Consider the following 17,688-nt stretch of genomic DNA (forward strand, 5'->3'; position numbering starts at 1 on the left):
CGCTAAATAAAAAGGCCCCGCTCGCAGCCACTCTCTTACCATTTCATGGCCGGCACAGTTCCATGGAGTTTCTCTTACATTTACGAACCTCACTCAAAATTTTCCTTCTCTTCTTTATTTTATTTCATCTCTCTCTTCTGTAAAGCTCTCTACCACCTCTCTTTTCCATACCTAAAGTTCGCTTTTCATTTTCCCCTTTAGATCTGTTTCGATCCCACACCCATTTTCCCCTTCAAATCTTCTTCCCCACAGCTCCTCTGTTTTTCCTCTGTTTTTCAAGGAATCTACACTGCTCCTCCTCCTCGATTCTTTCATCCTTCTTCCATTATTTTCTTATATCATCTTAGATCCATCTGATTCTAATTATGGGTCTTCTTTTATCTTACAAATGGCGGTTTTGAAGCTCTGTTTTTGCTTAATCTTTTGAATTTTTAAAAACAGAGCCTGCATTCTCTGTTTCGTTTTCTCTACAGAATTCAACCCTCTCTGTTTTTACTTGAATCGTTCGAGTTCATGGCTGATCCGTTGTCAAAAGCTGAGTTTAATGGTTTCACATTAGAAACAGCAATTTCGATTACGAAATCGGTATTGCTTTCAATTGGGTTAATATCCACTGTAAGTTTGTTCAAAGTGGCTGTAATCCCAAAAGTTGCGAGCCTTTTGACCACTACTCTTCCTCGCTTATGGGTCTCCTTCGGATTATGGCTTTCTCCTCCCTATGTGTTCCTTGTATTCAATTTCATTATCGTCGCCGTCGCTGCCTCCTCCGTCTTCCGCCGCCCAATAGACACATCCGAGAATAGCTACATACCCATTTCTTATGAACATACTCATGTTGCTGCTTCCTCTCCCTATATGTCGATGCATGAGGATCAAAGCTTTTGGATCATTGCTCGTTCTAGAGAAATCTGGAATGGGATCCCGAACGAGGACGAACAGGGGAAGGAGCAATGGGATTTTCCGACTCTGTTCACGGATAAATTCAGCAACCCATTATCTGAAAAGCTCTGTGCATATTCTTGCGAGAAGGATGAAGATGCCGGCGGCGGCGGCGGAGGCGGTGATGGTGACTCGATGGACGCTACGTGGAAGGCGATCATGGAAAGTCAAGGGAAACAGACGTCGCAGCTGAAGAAGAACCAGACATGGGACTCACCGCCGCCGCCGCGACGTTTGATTAGAGCCGCCGACGCTGGTGCCAACACGGTGGAGCTGGCTCGGAATGAGGTGAAGAAATCGGAGAGGTTCCTCCCAGCGGCGTCGCTTCGGAGGAAGATATCGATGACTTCGGAAGAGCTGAGATGCCGGGCTGAGGCGTTCATAGAAATGGTTAACCGAAGCATTCGCCTGCAGCGGCAAGAATCAGAGCAGCGTTTCTTGCAGGCGTTGAAACGCAATTTCTAGCATTATCCGATGATCTCGACAATATTTACCGTATAACTATGCTATCTATTTTGACTCGTAACTCTTAGAAGCATTGGTGGCATGTATCGAATATAGATTATGAATCTTGGTTGGGATCTTAGACATGTAGCGTTACAATTCATGTATCGAATATAGATTGGTGTGTTGTTACGTTTTGTCTGTACATTTTCGTTCTATGATAAAACTGAACCTTTGTGTTGTTCGCATTTAATCAAAAGTCTATGAACTTTATAAATTGGTTAGGTTTGTAAAGAATATAAAATGGTAGGCAGCATGATTGCATGGCTTGTTCGGTGCAACTATTGACCACCACAGCACTGCCACAATGGCTTTGAATTTGACTAATTAAATCCTAAGGTTAGGCTGATTGAGAAATTTAATCATTATATCTTCGACGTCGTGGTTTCGATTTAGTTCATTGGGCCAATTTTCATCCACCTCGATCACGCTGGAGCAAATGCAAGGTGAGGTAATGGTGATCGACCGTCTCTCACCCACGTTGTGACATACATACGTACTACATGGTAGCTCGCTTAAACTACATGGCCTAGGAGTAGTGTAGAGTTGACACCATGCCTCCCCTATTGTACGTTTTGAGACATTTTCAATACTCCTCTGGTAGACGTCATTTTGGCGAATGGTCATATGGTGTCGTGGAGTGTTCACCAATGTCCGATTGACACCAAATTTGGTAGGCTTTTATATTTCATATGGACGAACTTGACTCCAGAACTGCATCCCCAAATTTCCTTCAGAATCCCAACTTTCGAGGTTAAGATCTAAACCTTACTCGACCCTTCATCAAGTCTATCTGTAATATTTTTGTCTACTTGTGTTTTCTATCTTTCTTATGTCCCGTTTTCTCTTCAATGCACACGTTATATGGTGTGCTGGATGATGCGCTGTCTTCCTCAGTTGCATCATGACATTCTTCTATATTGACTCTCGCATGGCGAGTAGGCGTCTTTTGAGGGTTGCCGCTTTGCTTGCCTTGATGTAAGAGTCACAACCTACTCTCTTCATAGTATGGTTGTGACAACCAACCCCTGCAGTGATGCAAAGAGTGACTCATCAGAACCAACAAAGTCACTAGTATATCATATAAGGCTAGCTGAACTCTAAGTCCAAGTCCTCTAGCGCTTGAGCCACGCCAACAATTCAAATATCGGTGGTGCCAACCAAGAGGCCGCCTTAAGTCACGCCCATCATCTCTATCTCCTCCATCCTCATCCCATATGTCACGAGTATGCCAATTTTACACTTCAACCCATATGTCAGAGGCTGGATTATGCACCAACTATCTAGTACGGTATTCGTAAATGACATGACATGGGCACGTAAGGGCCAATGCCTTGCATCCAGCTTACTTAATTGATTAAGAAACATATCATCGATCAAGAGGTTTAAAAGTATCAAATTACAGTAACCGATAGGTTAGAGGTTCTAATCCTCTCACCTCTACTTATTGCAACATTGCATTAATTATCAAGCTGCCATGATTATCTAATAATAATTATGATTGAAGGGTAAAATTGTCATATTTTTCTAATTTTAAAATTATACTCGTATAGACATGAATATTAAAATAATGTAGTGATGACGTAGCTCGAATTCTAGGTAAAATATACGACTTCTTTTTCCGAAAAATAATAGAGTTAAATATAAGTGAAACGTCCTCGTTCATCCATGGGCGATTGATTCATAGGGATAAATGCATATGTCCCACCATTTATTTTTTAGCTTTTCTTTTTGAAAGTTATGATACTAATCTTTACATTATCTTTTCAAAAAATTAAAATAAAATAAAAATAAAAAGTGGCACTTTTAGGAATAAATAAAAATCATATACTAAATAATTGTATCAATAATTTATATTTTTTTAGGTGCAAATTTAAAATTATATCTGAATTAATTTAGCTCATAAATTTTAATTAAGCGAACTTTTTAAAAAAATTAATGTATTAATAATTAATGATTTAAAAAATTAATGCATTAAATATTTAATTAATAAATTTAAAAGTTTTTGCATCTAGATTGAGTCGGATAAATCTTTTTAGATGATTCAAAATTATGAATTAATATAAAATAATAAATAAATAAATAAATAGAGAGTTATTTATTTGGAAAGTTAGAAAGTTTTAATTTATTATTTATTTATTTATTTATTTATTTAGAGTTGAATGGATACTTCTTTTAGGCATGGGGAAAGAGACGTAACAACAAAAAGGAAAAGAATTAGAATTTTGGAGGAAAATGATAAGAAAAGATTAAAAAAAAAATACAAAATTGAGAGAGAAGATTCAGAGAGAGACAGAGAGGTTGCTCGATTTCCAGTTCCGATCTCAACATTGAAGGCAGCGAGCGAGCTGCAATTGTATGTGAATGGAGGGGCTGGCGTCTTCTACCGAGGAGCTGAAGAAGAATGTGGAGCATCATGAGAAGAAGATGGTGATGAAGAAGAAGAAGAAGAAGAAGGAGAGATTGGGGTGGATTGAATGGTTGAGAGGTTGGATGTATGTCATTCACGAGATGCTATTTCAGAGAATCGTTGCCAGCCATCTCCAGAATCCTATGCCTCTCCCTCCCATTAACGACCTTACTTGCATTGTCACCGGATCGACCAGCGGTATTGGCCGCGAGATTGCCAGGTTCGTTCATTTTTCTCGTTTCCTCTGTCTGCTTTACGAGGACGCCGGGAACTACTTACTTCCTTTCTGTTCTCGATTTCTTGTTTTGTGTAGCTCGTTGTGATTGGAATCCATTATTTCGGCTTAATTCTTTTCCGTCTCCTTCGGAATGTGGTTTCGAGCTCTTGTTCAGGTTTTAGATTTATTTGTTGCTCCAGTAATTATTTTGGTTCTTTTTGCTTTGGTTTTCAATGGAGCAGGCAACTGGCTGAATCAGGGGCACATGTTGTCATGGCAGTGAGGAATCCAAAGGCTGCTCTCGACTTGATTCAGAAGTGGCAAAATGAATGGTCTGGCAAGGGGCTTCCTCTCAATATTGAGGTATCTAAAATCCACAGTAGCTCTGCATCAAAAGAACTTTGAACTTCAATTCAGGTTCTACATCATTCTTTTTATGTTAGAAATAGTAGTTAATGCATTGTTAATAGGTGATATACATTGTGATTTTTCTAGGTAATGGAACTTGATCTTCTATCTCTAGATTCTGTCGTGAGATTTGCTGAAGCTTATAATGCTCGTATGGGACCTTTACATGTTCTTATCAACAATGCTGGAATATTTTCCATAGGAGGTTAGTAATCTTTTACTCACCTGTTGATTTATTTTTCCATTTCCTTATTGCCCGGCTTGAATCAACTAAGTTATTCATAAATGTCAGTTACTTTCTTACTGGACATTTCTTCAGTTCATGAGCTGCTAAAAGGAACTATTGTTGTCATTGAAATAGTTTGTGTTTTTTTCCATTGTAAATGCTTGTAATACTCTATTTTTAGTACATAATGCATTTTGTGGAAACTTTTTGTGATAGCTTACTTGATATGTAACACTCACCTTGCTCGTCGATTACTGCTCCTATGCTGGCGATTACTGTTCTTTTCTGTTCTAAACATTTATGCTGACTATTCCTAGGAGTGTAAATGCTTCTGAAGATCCTATGCTTGCTATTCAGAAAAGAAAGAATCTGACTATTCATTACTTTACTTTCATCGTACTGTAGTTGTGAAGCGATTACATTCCTTTGATTATAATACTATTTTTTTTTGGTAAAGAAATATGTGCCAATGTCTTGGTTTAATTTGAGTTTGTTGTCTCTAGAGCCACAAAAATTTTCTAAAGATGGTTATGAAGAGCACCTGCAAGTGAATCATTTGGCACCTGCATTGCTTTCAATATTACTCTTGCCATCCCTTATCAGAGGTTCCCCAAGCCGAATAATTAATGTGAACTCCGTTGTAAGTTTTGTGGGCACTATACAAAAGCATAGAACATGTGTTTCTGCATCGTATAATGTATTGGTACATGTTCATACATAGAAAATGGTTATCTGTATACTTTGTGTTTAGCTAATAAAGTTTATGTAATGATTTAATCTTAACTATGCATTAGTGCTCTTTTTCATTCTAAGAATAAGAAGTATATTCAGTAATGAAAATTTATATTAGCCTTTCAATATCACAATCAAGTGCATATATTGTCTGTGTGATGACAAAGAACATTTTTTTCGAAAGACAAAATAAAGATAAGCCCTGGGAAAAAATTGGAATGAAATGATTTGACTTCCATTATACACATCAGTTGCATGGTGGGTCTAGGATCGGATTTTCAATAACGACCATTTTCAATCCCTACAGCCCTGGGTTCAACTGTAAGGTGGAGTCAAATTTTTCTTGGCTATTTGCTACTAGAGATCATGTTGGCAAAGTAGATATTTCGTGTTTGCCCATTTTGATGTTTGTTTCTGTCATGTAATCACAGTTACATGCTTAATATGTAGATGCATTATGTTGGTTTTGTTGACACGGAAGACATGAATGTCGTTTCACCGAAAAGGAAATTCACAAGCTTAGTCGGATACTCTAGCAGTAAGTTGGCACAGGTATAGTTACTGCTCAACTACTAAATTCCTTCCCACTACTCATGTCCTTTTATAATTGTATTTCTTTTTTTTTTTCTTAATTTATTATTATTGTGCATTCAATTATGATATTCCATGTTCCTTCTCTCTTAGTCAATTTAATCAGTAATTTACATTTGAAACAATGGTCATATTCTGTTTAGTTATTGTTTTCCTCTTTTTAAAATGGCATTCCATGGAGAATCACTTCTCTATGGGAGTATGAATTCGTTAAGACCTTCAACAAATCAAGTTTGCTTCTATAACCTTGAAACTTTCTCTTCTATAAATTGGATGTGGCATGTTCCAGGTATCAATATGATTTTTGTTTCACTGTTTGCTACATTGTTTGACATCTTCCTGTATGTCCTTGATTCTTGCTCGTTTTGCATTATTTTAAGCAAGGATTCTCAAGCCAGCCTATTATATTAAATGAGCATTACTAATATCCTCTTTCATTCCCCCCCCATATTTGATTAGGCAGTTTGTCGATTATTAGACTATGTATTTACTGTGCATTGATAACTCACCTTTCAGTTTTCCTGTTTGATCTCTAACTTCTGGCTTATAAAAACTGTTTTTATACTGCTCTTGGGTGCCAACATTACATAGCTTGGTCTAATGGTTTCTGGATTACAGGTTATGTTTAGCAGTGTTCTTCATAAGAAGCTGCCTGCTGAATCTGGCATCAATGTGGTGTGCGTTTCACCTGGGATTGTTCACACAAATGTGGTAAGTTTTTACTTGAGGAAGTACCAGCCTTTTGGTAGCAGAAACAGGACTCTAGAATATATATATATTCAATTTTATTTGTATCATCTTGTACATTCCTTGATATGATGTGAGATTGAAGTATTCACGTATATTTCATTATCCCATTATTATCGTCAGAAGTGATAATGATGCTTAACTATTTGATGACTGAAATTATGCTTGTTACTAATGTATTTGGATGATATCTCAATAAGTGGATTGAATTTCCACTAAAATTCTCAGCAGCTTCTAAAAATTTTCAGAAATTTTTCACTGAAATCTGCTCCATCCGTGTATGGCAATTCATTTTGACTGTTAATTTCTGCACATTCTGCTTGCTTTTCATTCCAAATCACAGAATAATTTACATGATTATAGCAGAGCCTTATGTTGAAAATGACTGCTTCAAAACCCACATCCATGTTACCAAAATTATAGGCGTCTGGAATATTATATTTGCAGGATCTTATACCTTTTTGTAATATGATCAACAATATGTTTGTGCTGAGTGGTTTCACTCAGTCAGGTGGTAGTAGAATTATATCCTTTGAATGCAGTCTGATATGAACCATCACTATTTGTATTGCGTTTAATTTTGCTTATCAATGCAGGCAAGGGATCTTTCAAAAGTTGTTCAAGCTGGTTATCGCCTAATTCCTTATTTTATCTTCAGTCCTCAAGAAGGTAAGCCATTTCAAGTGATTACATTGTTTCTTGTCTCAACTAAATGAGATAATGTCAATCTTTATTCTAAAATGACGAAGTAGTTACATTTGCTAATGATTCCTTATTGCGAATGTCTCAAGTTTTTGTGGTTGAGATGCGTTCCATAAGAAAGAATCGTGTGAGAAACTTCGCGAAAATTATCAGAACACTAGAAGTCAAACTAATTCTAGAATTTCTACGAGTTGTCACTCTTTGTAGGAGTATTTGAGGAATCTTCCTGTTTAAATTAAAAAAAGAAAAATGGAAAACCAGAATCTTGTTTGATGACGACCAACCATGTTGCTTGGTTGTAAAACCTTCAGAAAGAAAGCCGAACTTGTATTTCTAATCTTGTCAAGGCCAAGCCTGCTCTTTTCCAAAGGTAGAACCTCCTTATTCCCATTAACAAGATGTTAGCTCTCGAAAAGTTCTTCGTTTTTATTCAAGGAAATGGAGAACGCTAGGTGAATAGAGATGCTGTTAGCAATCACGAACCTCCACAATGGTATGATATTGTCTACTTTGAGTATAAGCTCTTATGGTTTTGTTTTTTGTTTCCCCAAAAGGCCTCATACCATGGAGATGTATTCCTTACTTTAAACCCACGATCAACCCATTAATTAGTCGATGTGGGACTCTTCTCCCAACAATCCTCAACATATTCCCCCTCCTTGACAGAAAGAACTTGTTTCATCTGATTTTTCTGTTTAATCTTGATGAAAAAATGTTAGATTACGCTATTATTTTGTAGCATTCAAAGATGTACTTTTACCTTAACATACATGACTTTGAATTCAAATACACTCCATCATTCGCCAATTGCAGGTTCTAGAAGTACTCTCTTTGCTGCCACTGATCCTCAAGTTCCAGAGTACTGTGAACTCCTTAAAGCAGATAAATGGCCTGTTTGTGCATTTCTTGCCCAAGAATGCCGTCCAACAAATCCTTCAGAAGAGGCCCACAACGTCGAGACTGCTTACCGACTGTGGGAGAAGACGTTGGAGATGACGGGCTTGCACTCGGACGTCGTCGAGAAGCTATTAGAAGGAGATCAAATTACTTGTCGCTATGGAGCTGATTCGACAGAGGCTAACTAATGGTAAATTTCCATTCTTAGTATTTGATAGACACAAATGAATCTCACGAACGAGTCATCATACTTAACAAGAAACGAAAACGAAAACGAAGATTTTGTTGTATTATTCAGTTGTTGAATTGCCATTAACCTCTTTGGCTGGCTCGTCAAATGGATTTGTATATTGCTGCGCATTTGTGCATTCCATCACAGTACTTCGCCAGCACCTCATAATAATTACAATGCCATTTATCTTATGTATAATACAATGCCATTTCAAGCTTATGAATTTGAATATGAGAACTTTGAAAGCTTTGGAAAATACAATAATATTCGATACGACTTTGGGCATGTATAACGTTACGCTCCAATTGGCTTTATAAAACAAAAAGGAAATTATTTAAATTTATTATCGTAAAACTAAAAACATCTAACTTTATAATAAAATAAATAAATAAATGTCTTCGAAAGCTAAATTAAAAAAAAAATACTTATGATTTTATTCCTAATCTATCATAAACAATTTAAAATTGTCTCGTCTAAAATTTTTACTAGCAATATTTAATATTTATAAAATGTCGAAAATAATATTCTAACTATATATAATTTTAATAATTTAGCCAAAATTTTCCAAATATAGAGATAAATTATGGTAAATTAATAGAATAATGACAAATTTTTTAAAATTTCTAAACAAGAATAATTATAAAATAATAAATTTTAAACCTTAAATAAAAAATAAAAAAAAAAAGAAAGATATTTGAGTTATTTAAAAATCAAATTCAAAAAAATGATTTAAAATCCATCCGTTATGGGAAAATGTCGATAAAGTAGAAGAAAGCATTGGGAAAAAGATTTCTGCTTTTATTATGTGAACTTTGAAGTGTTTTTCAAACGGAAATAACCTCATCCCTTCAATCTCTCTCTCCTTCTCTTTAGCCGTTTGAATCAAAACCCTCACCCTCCAAATCTCGCCGGAATCGCCATCTCTCCGCTTATCTTCGCCTGATACACAAGCGGCGTCGGTTCAGGTAAGTTTCCACGGTATCTTCTCTACTGATCTACTTCATTTTCTTGTGAATCGTCTGCTACTCTTTGCATTTGTTTCCCGGTTACGTTACTCTCTTAATCTGTTTGTTTCTCGCTGATTTCAATCCTGTTTGGTTGCGTTTCTATGAAGAAGAATATCAACATTGTCTTCAGCTGTAGACGGTTTTCGTTTTGTGATTTTTTTTTTCTTTGATTCCTGATAATGTAATTTGGAATTTATGCACGTTCTGTTTAGCTGTAGTCCACTAGCGTTGTGTGCTCTGCAATTACCACCGGAAAACGAGGATGCCGGTTCTTAAAATCGGAACCTCCTCTCTCTCTCTCTCTCTCTCTCTATCTGTTTTCATTACTTTCAAATTATTGCTCTACCAAACAACCGAACGAAGCTACTCTTATCATTTGATTCAGCACTTGAATTGAATCGCAGCAGGTACCAAATCGTCGGAATGTAATTTAAACGTTTTGCCCCTAGGTCTAATTTAGCATCAAAGGATTTTCAGATTTGTTTGTAGTGATCCTGTGCCTATGAAAAAGATCGAAGTCAAGAAAATGTGGAAGCATTATAAAAATAACCTGGGGATTTGAGTAATACGGTTTTGCAGCTTCCGGAACCATGAATGTTGAGACAGACTTGTTGATTTGATTTGCATTTGTTTATCTCTACGCTGAAATTTTTTCGAGATCTGCGCCAATTTTTTAAAGAGAACATGATGAATTACTTTTCAACTTCCTGTTGCTCTTGCCCATACTACACTGTTTATTCCTTTTCTATTCTAAACACAGGTTAGGTTTTTGTACGGCCTGCTGCATTTATGGCGTTGGATTTTATTGGGTTTTGTGCTTTGCCAACTTGCCTGCCCCAATTACCTTATGGGCCATCCCTTTATAATTGGAACTTACATCATTACTACTGACATTCAATAAAATCACGACATAAATATTCATCTTTGTTCAACAATTTATCTCAAAATAAACCCCCATGAAGGAGTTGAAAGATAGTTTTAAATTAGTTTTAAATTGTAGTTTTGAAGTGTTCATTAAAGATGTATGTGTGTACCCTGTAATGCTTAAATCATGCGTTGCTCATCCTTGTCCTGTATTTTTTTAGATTAATATTGGCTGATGGATATGCAAAAAAATATATTGCTTTTCTGTCGGTCGTTCTAAAGTAGTGGTTTTGCACTTACTTCTGTCGGCTGATTAACCGGGAATAATACAAACCGTGTTGTCAGCTACGCGAGTGTCACTGTGGTTGGATGCACTTTGAGCGAGATGGAAATGGTGGCCCCGGAGGAAGAAGATGTTTGGACCAAGCGTACACCTTCATCTCCATCTTGTGAGAGTTTGAGCAGCAACAGAAACAGCATAACACTCGGCCCCAAATCTCCTTCATTGTTATCGTCCTCCCTCGCAGGTATCAGTGACTGTTAAACTTGAAAAATGTCTCTTTTCACTATTTTTTTTCAAACCCCATGTATCTATCTTAGGTTTTAGCTCTTTGAGATTCTATACTGAAGACCAGGGAAGTGGGGGTGGTGGTGGATAAAGCCCTAGTCTAGGGAAAAGACTTGCCTACTCACTGTTACCTACTGACTTATTTTGTAGCCATGTACAAACTTTATTACAGTAGGAGGGGTAGGTGGTTGGAGTAATTAAAGTGTGGGAGTCTTGAATTTTCGTCCCCATAATGTTTTATTCTCACTTTGTTTTTGAAATTTGAAACTGTGAAAAGCGAAGCCTCCATGTCTATAGTCCAAATCAAACCACCTTTATTGTGGGAGAGAATATATTGACCTTTGTGTTCCTTCATCCCTGAGCCATGAGCAGTCCTCAACAAATTTCCTATAAACAGCATCTTATCATTTGCCTGATTGATGCAAACCCGTGAGGACTTTGAAGTATGTGATCCTACAGCCTGTTTTGAATGAATTCAATTTTATAATATTTTGAATTGAAAGATTCAAAATAATTTGATGGAATTGAATTTTGGGGATATATGATAGAGATTGTTGTTGGATGGGTCATTCTCCTTTATAACAATGTAATGCCAAAAGAACCGTCTAGGGCGGGGAACCATGGCCTTTCTGCCCCACAATTTGACAGGAATTCAAAATTTCAAGTGAGTATTCAATTGGTATCCTGATTATTACTTGCTCCTATGTCCTTTTCTGTTCCCTTAAGCCTTATTGACCCACCATTTTTAAGCTTTTAAATGAAATGATTTGGAAATTCGGAACAAAATTAAGCCCAGTTGCCCTGTAATACCTTTTAATATAATTATGCCAAAATCATTTGTTCATTTTTTAAAGATGAATGTCACATCAATAGTTTATAGATTTCCGTTGCATATTTCAAGATTTGAATTGATTTATAATATTTTCATTCCTTATTCTATATGGCTCGCCTTGGATTTTTCTTTTATTCTCAATTCTATATAGGTGATAATTGATGCAGGTCCTTGATCAGATCTCTTTTGTTTTGGTGAAAAATTATAATTATGTAAACTATCATTAAAAAAAATGATAAAATAGGCACAATTTTCAAATACCAAAATTAAAAATCAAATAACAAATGATTATCAAATGAGTTTTAACTTTGGGTCCAACAATCGTGGTTAGAAGATCCAATTACATGATATAGCTTGTAAGTTGTCTTGCTCGTGTTGTGCTATGGCAGATATGGAGCAGAAGATGAATTTACTTGCTATGAAAAATGCTGGAGAGCACGACGCAGGAGACAGTTTTGCCGAACGTGCAGAATTTTACTACAACAAACGTCCTCAACTGCTGGCGCTTCTCCAAGAACTGTACACTGCTTACACCACCTTATCCGATCGCTACATTCAAACCATTGCCAAACGTCACAACCATCATCACAACAGGCACTCTTCTGTTACTTCAACCCTCGACTCCTTCGATGGAGTCGAAGATTCAGGGATCAGTCAAATCGAGTCCGATGCAGAGAGCTCTCTCTCCTACCAGCAAGTATCAGTTATAATACCAGCTAAAAACTATCCTATGGTATACAATGATGCCTTTGTTGCGGAGATTGTCATCAAGAATGTGGAGTATGACATTCTTATAAATGAGGTAAGCATCCTGGAAAAGCAATGTGGTGATTCATCGACGAAGATCGAGCTTCAGAAGAGTTTGCTTGAGGTTTTGGAGTCTGAAAGGCTTATATTACTGAATGAAAATGCAAGATTGGGATATAGGGTGTCTTCCTTGATGGAAGAAAACAAAGGGCTGGTAGCGGAGTCTGTGTTCATGAAACAGAAGGCGAGTGAGATGGCACGATGTATGCTGAAGCTGCGGGATGATCATAGAGCTTACCTACTCAACCAGAAAATAGAAGATCTACAGGGACAGATTCATGGGCTGGAGAAAAAGAATAGAGAGTACTATGAGAAGCTTGTGAAGATAGATAAAACAATGGTAGAGAGTATGAGTAAGAACAAAGAACACAATGGGAATGAGGTAACCTTGGAGGCGTGCTTTCAGATTAGAAAACTCAAGTCGAAGAGGCATCATTCGGGTGTCATCAACAACAGCGGCAGTGACAGAAAAAGTAACAGCGGGAGGAAGACCTACAGGTGGTGGGCAAAGGTGAAGAGCATGGACATGTTTTTATGTGGTCATAGCACCAATCCTGTGTAATAATTCCTTTTGCCTCTCTACTATACTTGGGTTGGGAAAGCCATCCCTAACTAGATATTCAGTAGCAGCTGCAGTAGTAAGATTGCCAATCCCCAATCCCTTATAAATAACTTCGTGGAAGTTTTTTGTTGGTACTGTGGCATTGGACACTAAATGTTAGTACTAGAAAGCAGTATGAAATAGTTTTAAGTTCCATCACCTTATGACACCAACTTTTATCTGCTTTTTGCTGTGGTCTAATTTGAGGAAGACAGTAAGATAATGAACAGGGAATCCCTAAACATGAAAAGCAGCAAGTTAACGAACAACAGTATATGCTTTTGGTTTACAGTACTATCTAGGAAAATGTTCAATCCCAGTGGCAAATAATGCAAGGGGAGATTTCAATGGCATTAGTCTGATGAAAGAACAAATATTATCAAGGCAAGTAATGGAAGGTGTACAAAATTGTTTGATGTTCTAATTAGATCTTCGAGATGTTCTTTAAATTTTACAAGCCTATTAAACAAACAAAAAAAAAAGGTTTTATTAGGCACAGATCTCTGATAATCTAAAGAATGGTTGAATTTGTCCACGAAGATCGTCGTGGCAGGGTCATGGGTAGGAAGTTAGCACAAGAACACTGCATTATCCGTTGGGAAAAAATTACTGAATTATGTTTAGTTGTTCTTTTTCTTCACGAAGTTCCGATTTCTTTTAGACATTTACAATTTTATGTATTTAACTGCTTATTTTTCTTGGGATCAAAATCATTCCCATGTAGAGTTATACGAATTCCCATTCAGATTTCAATGGAACTTCAAAATTGAATTAAATTTCTAGGCATTTAACCAAAGTAGGGTTTGAAAGACAATATGAGTCAGGAATTTGAAACCTGGAAACAACCTGAATGCACGACTGAATCTCGAACTGTGTCATCATTATTTTTGTTCTCAGAATTTGTTGTGTATGCACGGCACCGAGTCTCTCCTGAAATTTAGCAACTCACACCTATAGAAGAAATGATGTGCAAATATGAGAATAACATTAAACAGGCACTCTAGCAGCCCTTAACAAAATCTGACTTCAATCACAATTTGTAAAATGACGAACTCGAAAAGGGAATAACTGAAAAAGATCAGTGAGAAATTCTGATGGCAAACACTTCAGAAACTGTTCTCCGTTCGAGGTCAGTTTCAAAAAAGTCATAAAAATTTTTTTAAAAAAAACCCTGAAAATTGACCAGTTGAAGTGGTTATCTCTTTTGTTCCAGTAATGAAAACCCATATGCTTCTCATATAAAGATAAGTGAATCAATACCTTGAATGGTTCTGAAGGCGAATTGAAGGATCAAATTTTAAAGCTGTTGAATATAGCGTCGCAGCTGAATCAAAATGGTCCTTAGTTAAGAATGCGTACCTTTGCAAATGTAAGCCTGCAAAATGAAAATTAGAAAACAAATCTTGGGAACTATACGATTACATAGTTCAGACCCCATTTCTCACATCTTCTCGATTAAAAGGACAAAAAAAATAGTGATGATCAACAAAGTTGCATGTTAGCTGAATGAGGGTTCGAAAAGACCTCTAAATTACAGTTTAGAATCATCAGTCTTCAGAATTTGAACTTTTTTTCCTTACATCCAGGAGGTCCGTGGCATAAAGGTTCGTGCATCACAAAGAAGAGTTGATCCCTGAATTTACAATTATAATTGAAGGTCATGTCCAAAGTTTTCCTGTTATCCTCTGAATTTTCTCTTGCTCTTGACATCTAGAGCTTGGCACTACACAGATCTTCTTAAAATCATTTGAAATGGAAGAAATTGGAATTCTGTATACCGTAAATCTTGTCCATAAACTGATGTATCACAACCTTAGCTCTACATTTTTCTCCTTCGATAATAACTAAATTCACAATCCAGACTCATTTTAGTGTGGCAATCTAGTTATTTTCTCAAAACTAACGTCTATCTTTTGAGATGGAATGTAATGCACATGATGATTAACCAACATACTTCTCACCTAGAGCTTCATTTGCATCTTCAAGGTCCCCAGAATGGTTCCGCTGTGCTAATATCATGATAGACCTGAAATTTTTCAAAGAAGTTCTGTGTAGCTAAATTTCTGAATGCAGCTGCTTCAGTGAAGTCGAGGAACAAGAAATTTCAAGTGCAGAGATATCCGTAAACTAGAGAGATACAGGACAAATTATCAACAACATGTAGCGTTTGGAAAGAACTTAGGCGACTTAAAATTGAAGGAGATATAATTTTCAGCGCTTATTGGCACAAATTCAACTATGGTAACCAAATTTAGTATAGGACGGGGCATATAAATTGAAGCATGGCATCATATATAATGCATCATTGTGAACAAAATTTTCATACCGAATCGGAGAAAAAAGCAGAATGGAGAAGTGGTTACCAACATTGCCACTCAGTAAAAGGCGGAACAATTTTAACTGCAGGAAAAGTGGCTCGGCCTGAGAGAAATTCCCGACCTCCAATTCACTTCATCTCTCGTCCACAGAGAAAGAGCCTTCAAACTCTTACACACACCGATAGAATCACAGCCTCCACCAGACAACTGCTTTATGGCCAACGTTAGGGCCAGCGCCGCAGTTTCGTAAACAACCAATGGAGGAAGGTGCGACGCCGCTGAGAGTTCGGAGTGTCTGAAAGGAACCTTGACCGCAGCAAATGCGATTGGTGCAGACTCGAATCTCCTGGTTGTGAGAACGAATTGGAAGAGTATGATTTGGGAAGAAATGGTAGAGAAGCGCAAGGAAAGCAGAGGATATAGAGTCGCCTTCATTCCCCCATTTATTTTTGTAATCAATTGCGGGACATAACAAAACTTACGTGGCTCCTCTATTTTAAAGATTGTATTTATTCTAACACACATATATATATATATTAATCAAAATTTATCTGTTTATAATTAAATAAATGACAGGTATATGAAAATAATAATAAATAGAAATAACAATAAAGAAAAGGTAAGAAACAAATATTTAGATATTTACCTATAATAAAATATCAAATATGATACATATGATAAACTATAATTTAGTATAAATATAATATGATATATATGGTAAACTATAATTTAGTATAAATATCTTTTAACATATAGAAAATTCTCTCCATTAAATAAACAAGACTAAGGATAAAATTCTCGTTATTAGATAAACGAGATCGAGGACAAAATTGTATTTCCCGTGTCCATTCTCGCCCATTTCACCGCCCGCCCATCCCCACTTTTTTACATATAAAAAAGTGCGTATATATATATTTGTATTATCATTGCATTTTCACGACTTTCTATGAATGGACCATCGTTTTATACATATGGAGTCAATTTTCGTGTCCATTCTCGGCCACGATTTGTACGCATTGAGTCAAATAAACGTGTAGGTTATAAGTCGAGTAATAAAGAAATGATGTGAGATATGAAAAATGAGGTGAAAAAGATGGTAGAAGTATAGAAAAGTGGTGTGAGTGTGATGGTAGAAGTAGAAGGAAGTGGTGTGGGTGTGGGTGTGGGTGGAAGTGGAATAATAAAGCTGATTGATGCCATTTGTATGTATAACTTAATACTCAGCGCCGCTCCTGAGTGATGCCTGACGTGTTAGCAGCAGCCGTCCCACTTACCTCACCTCCCCCCCCCCATTGCACTTTTCAATCAACTCCTCCATCCATATTTTGCCTATAAATCTCCTCCTTGGATTAACAACTTTGATTCCACAATATCAGAGTATGGCGAGGTGGCTTTTGTATTCTAAACCAATGCGCTTACTCGCCTGCTTCCTCGTATTGCTCCTTTGGTCTGTCTCTGTCTCTTGCCGCACCGACTTTGATGAACTGTTCCAACCAAATTGGTCGCCCGATCATATCTTCATTGAGCAAGATCACGCGAACTTAACACTCGACTCTGTTTCTGGTATAAACAAACATACCATGCTTCCAAAATCCCTCTCTAAATATGTCAATTTCTAGTTTGTTATGCTTTCTTTCCATTTATTTGTTTGTTTTAGGGTGTGGATTTGAATCTAAGAAGAAGTATCTATTCGGAAAAGCCAGTGTTCAAATCAAACTAGTAGAGGGCGACTCTGCAGGGACAGTGACAGCCTTTTACGTATAGCACACGCACTTAATATCTAAACTTTAAACCAATTTACAAAAATGAAGAGAGAACTAATCTATGTGTGTGAAATTACAGATGGCATCAGAGGGACCGAACCACGATGAGCTAGATTTTGAGTTTCTGGGAAATTTATCGGGACAACCATATCTAGTTCAAACCAATGTGTATGCTAACGGCACGGGAAACAGAGAGCAAAGGCACACTCTTTGGTTTGATCCCACTACTGATTTCCACACTTACTCCCTCTTCTGGAATCGTCACTCTATAGTGTAAGTTTATGTCTCACCTTGATCACTTTTTTTTTTTTTTTTTTTTTTGG

General features: G+C 36.8%; 5 protein-coding genes across 21 annotated transcripts in view; 4 read left to right on the top strand and 1 right to left on the bottom strand.

Moving 5' to 3' along the window:
- The first annotated feature begins 513 nt into the window (after window positions 1-513).
- Window positions 514-1,404, top strand: LOC111452534. The gene has a single exon (XM_023093304.1). It carries the CDS (start codon window positions 514-516, stop codon window positions 1,402-1,404), a length of 891 nt encoding a protein of 296 aa, XP_022949072.1.
- Window positions 1,405-3,669: 2,265 nt separating this feature from the next.
- Window positions 3,670-8,824, top strand: LOC111452803 (dehydrogenase/reductase SDR family member FEY-like). Its single transcript, XM_023093699.1, has 8 exons — window positions 3,670-4,073; window positions 4,313-4,433; window positions 4,566-4,683; window positions 5,208-5,344; window positions 5,887-5,988; window positions 6,646-6,738; window positions 7,371-7,443; window positions 8,290-8,824. Exons 1-8 carry the CDS (start codon window positions 3,808-3,810, stop codon window positions 8,559-8,561), a joined length of 1,182 nt encoding a protein of 393 aa, XP_022949467.1. The 5' UTR covers window positions 3,670-3,807; the 3' UTR covers window positions 8,562-8,824.
- Window positions 8,825-9,379: 555 nt separating this feature from the next.
- Window positions 9,380-13,440, top strand: LOC111452176 (kinase-interacting family protein-like). Of its 5 annotated transcripts, XM_023092753.1 has the most exons (4): window positions 9,380-9,570; window positions 10,822-11,003; window positions 12,266-13,252; window positions 13,323-13,440. In XM_023092753.1, the coding sequence occupies exons 2-3, from the start codon at window positions 10,862-10,864 to the stop codon at window positions 13,243-13,245; spliced, it is 1,122 nt and encodes a 373-aa protein (XP_022948521.1). In that variant the 5' UTR covers window positions 9,380-9,570; window positions 10,822-10,861; the 3' UTR covers window positions 13,246-13,252; window positions 13,323-13,440. The 5 variants fall into 5 exon arrangements, with proteins under 5 accessions (XP_022948521.1, XP_022948520.1, XP_022948519.1 ...); XM_023092752.1 differs by having other exon boundaries at window positions 9,380-9,583; window positions 12,266-13,440; XM_023092751.1 differs by having other exon boundaries at window positions 12,266-13,440.
- LOC111452178 lies at window positions 12,753-16,079 on the bottom strand. Of its 13 annotated transcripts, XR_002712098.1 has the most exons (6): window positions 15,611-16,079; window positions 14,545-15,310; window positions 14,131-14,235; window positions 13,445-13,521; window positions 12,922-12,966; window positions 12,753-12,847 (listed from the first exon to the last, which is right to left on the bottom strand). XR_002712098.1 is itself a non-coding variant. In XM_023092758.1 (5 exons), exons 1-4 carry the CDS (start codon window positions 16,035-16,037, stop codon window positions 14,178-14,180), a joined length of 549 nt encoding a protein of 182 aa, XP_022948526.1. In that variant the 5' UTR covers window positions 16,038-16,079; the 3' UTR covers window positions 13,320-13,521; window positions 14,131-14,177. The 13 variants fall into 13 exon arrangements, 2 of the variants coding, with proteins under 2 accessions (XP_022948526.1, XP_022948525.1); XR_002712092.1 differs by lacking the exons at window positions 12,753-12,847; window positions 12,922-12,966 and having other exon boundaries at window positions 13,320-13,521; window positions 14,120-14,214; window positions 14,545-14,659; window positions 15,246-15,310; window positions 15,706-16,079; XR_002712102.1 differs by lacking the exons at window positions 12,753-12,847; window positions 12,922-12,966 and having other exon boundaries at window positions 13,320-13,521; window positions 14,545-14,608; window positions 15,246-15,310; window positions 15,648-16,079.
- An 895-nt stretch (window positions 16,080-16,974) lies between these two features.
- Window positions 16,975-17,688, top strand: part of LOC111452177 (xyloglucan endotransglucosylase/hydrolase protein 9-like) — a 2,066-nt gene continuing 1,352 nt past the window's right edge. Inside the window, exons 1-3 of the mRNA XM_023092756.1 lie at window positions 16,975-17,165; window positions 17,260-17,360; window positions 17,445-17,638. Coding sequence (XP_022948524.1) covers window positions 16,982-17,165; window positions 17,260-17,360; window positions 17,445-17,638 — 479 coding nt within the window. The 5' untranslated portion in view covers window positions 16,975-16,981. The remainder of the gene's footprint in view (window positions 17,166-17,259; window positions 17,361-17,444; window positions 17,639-17,688) is intronic.

Source organism: Cucurbita moschata, unplaced genomic scaffold (genome assembly GCF_002738365.1).
Source record: "Cucurbita moschata cultivar Rifu unplaced genomic scaffold, Cmos_1.0 Cmo_Scf00014, whole genome shotgun sequence".
Taxonomy (NCBI): domain Eukaryota; kingdom Viridiplantae; phylum Streptophyta; class Magnoliopsida; order Cucurbitales; family Cucurbitaceae; genus Cucurbita; species Cucurbita moschata.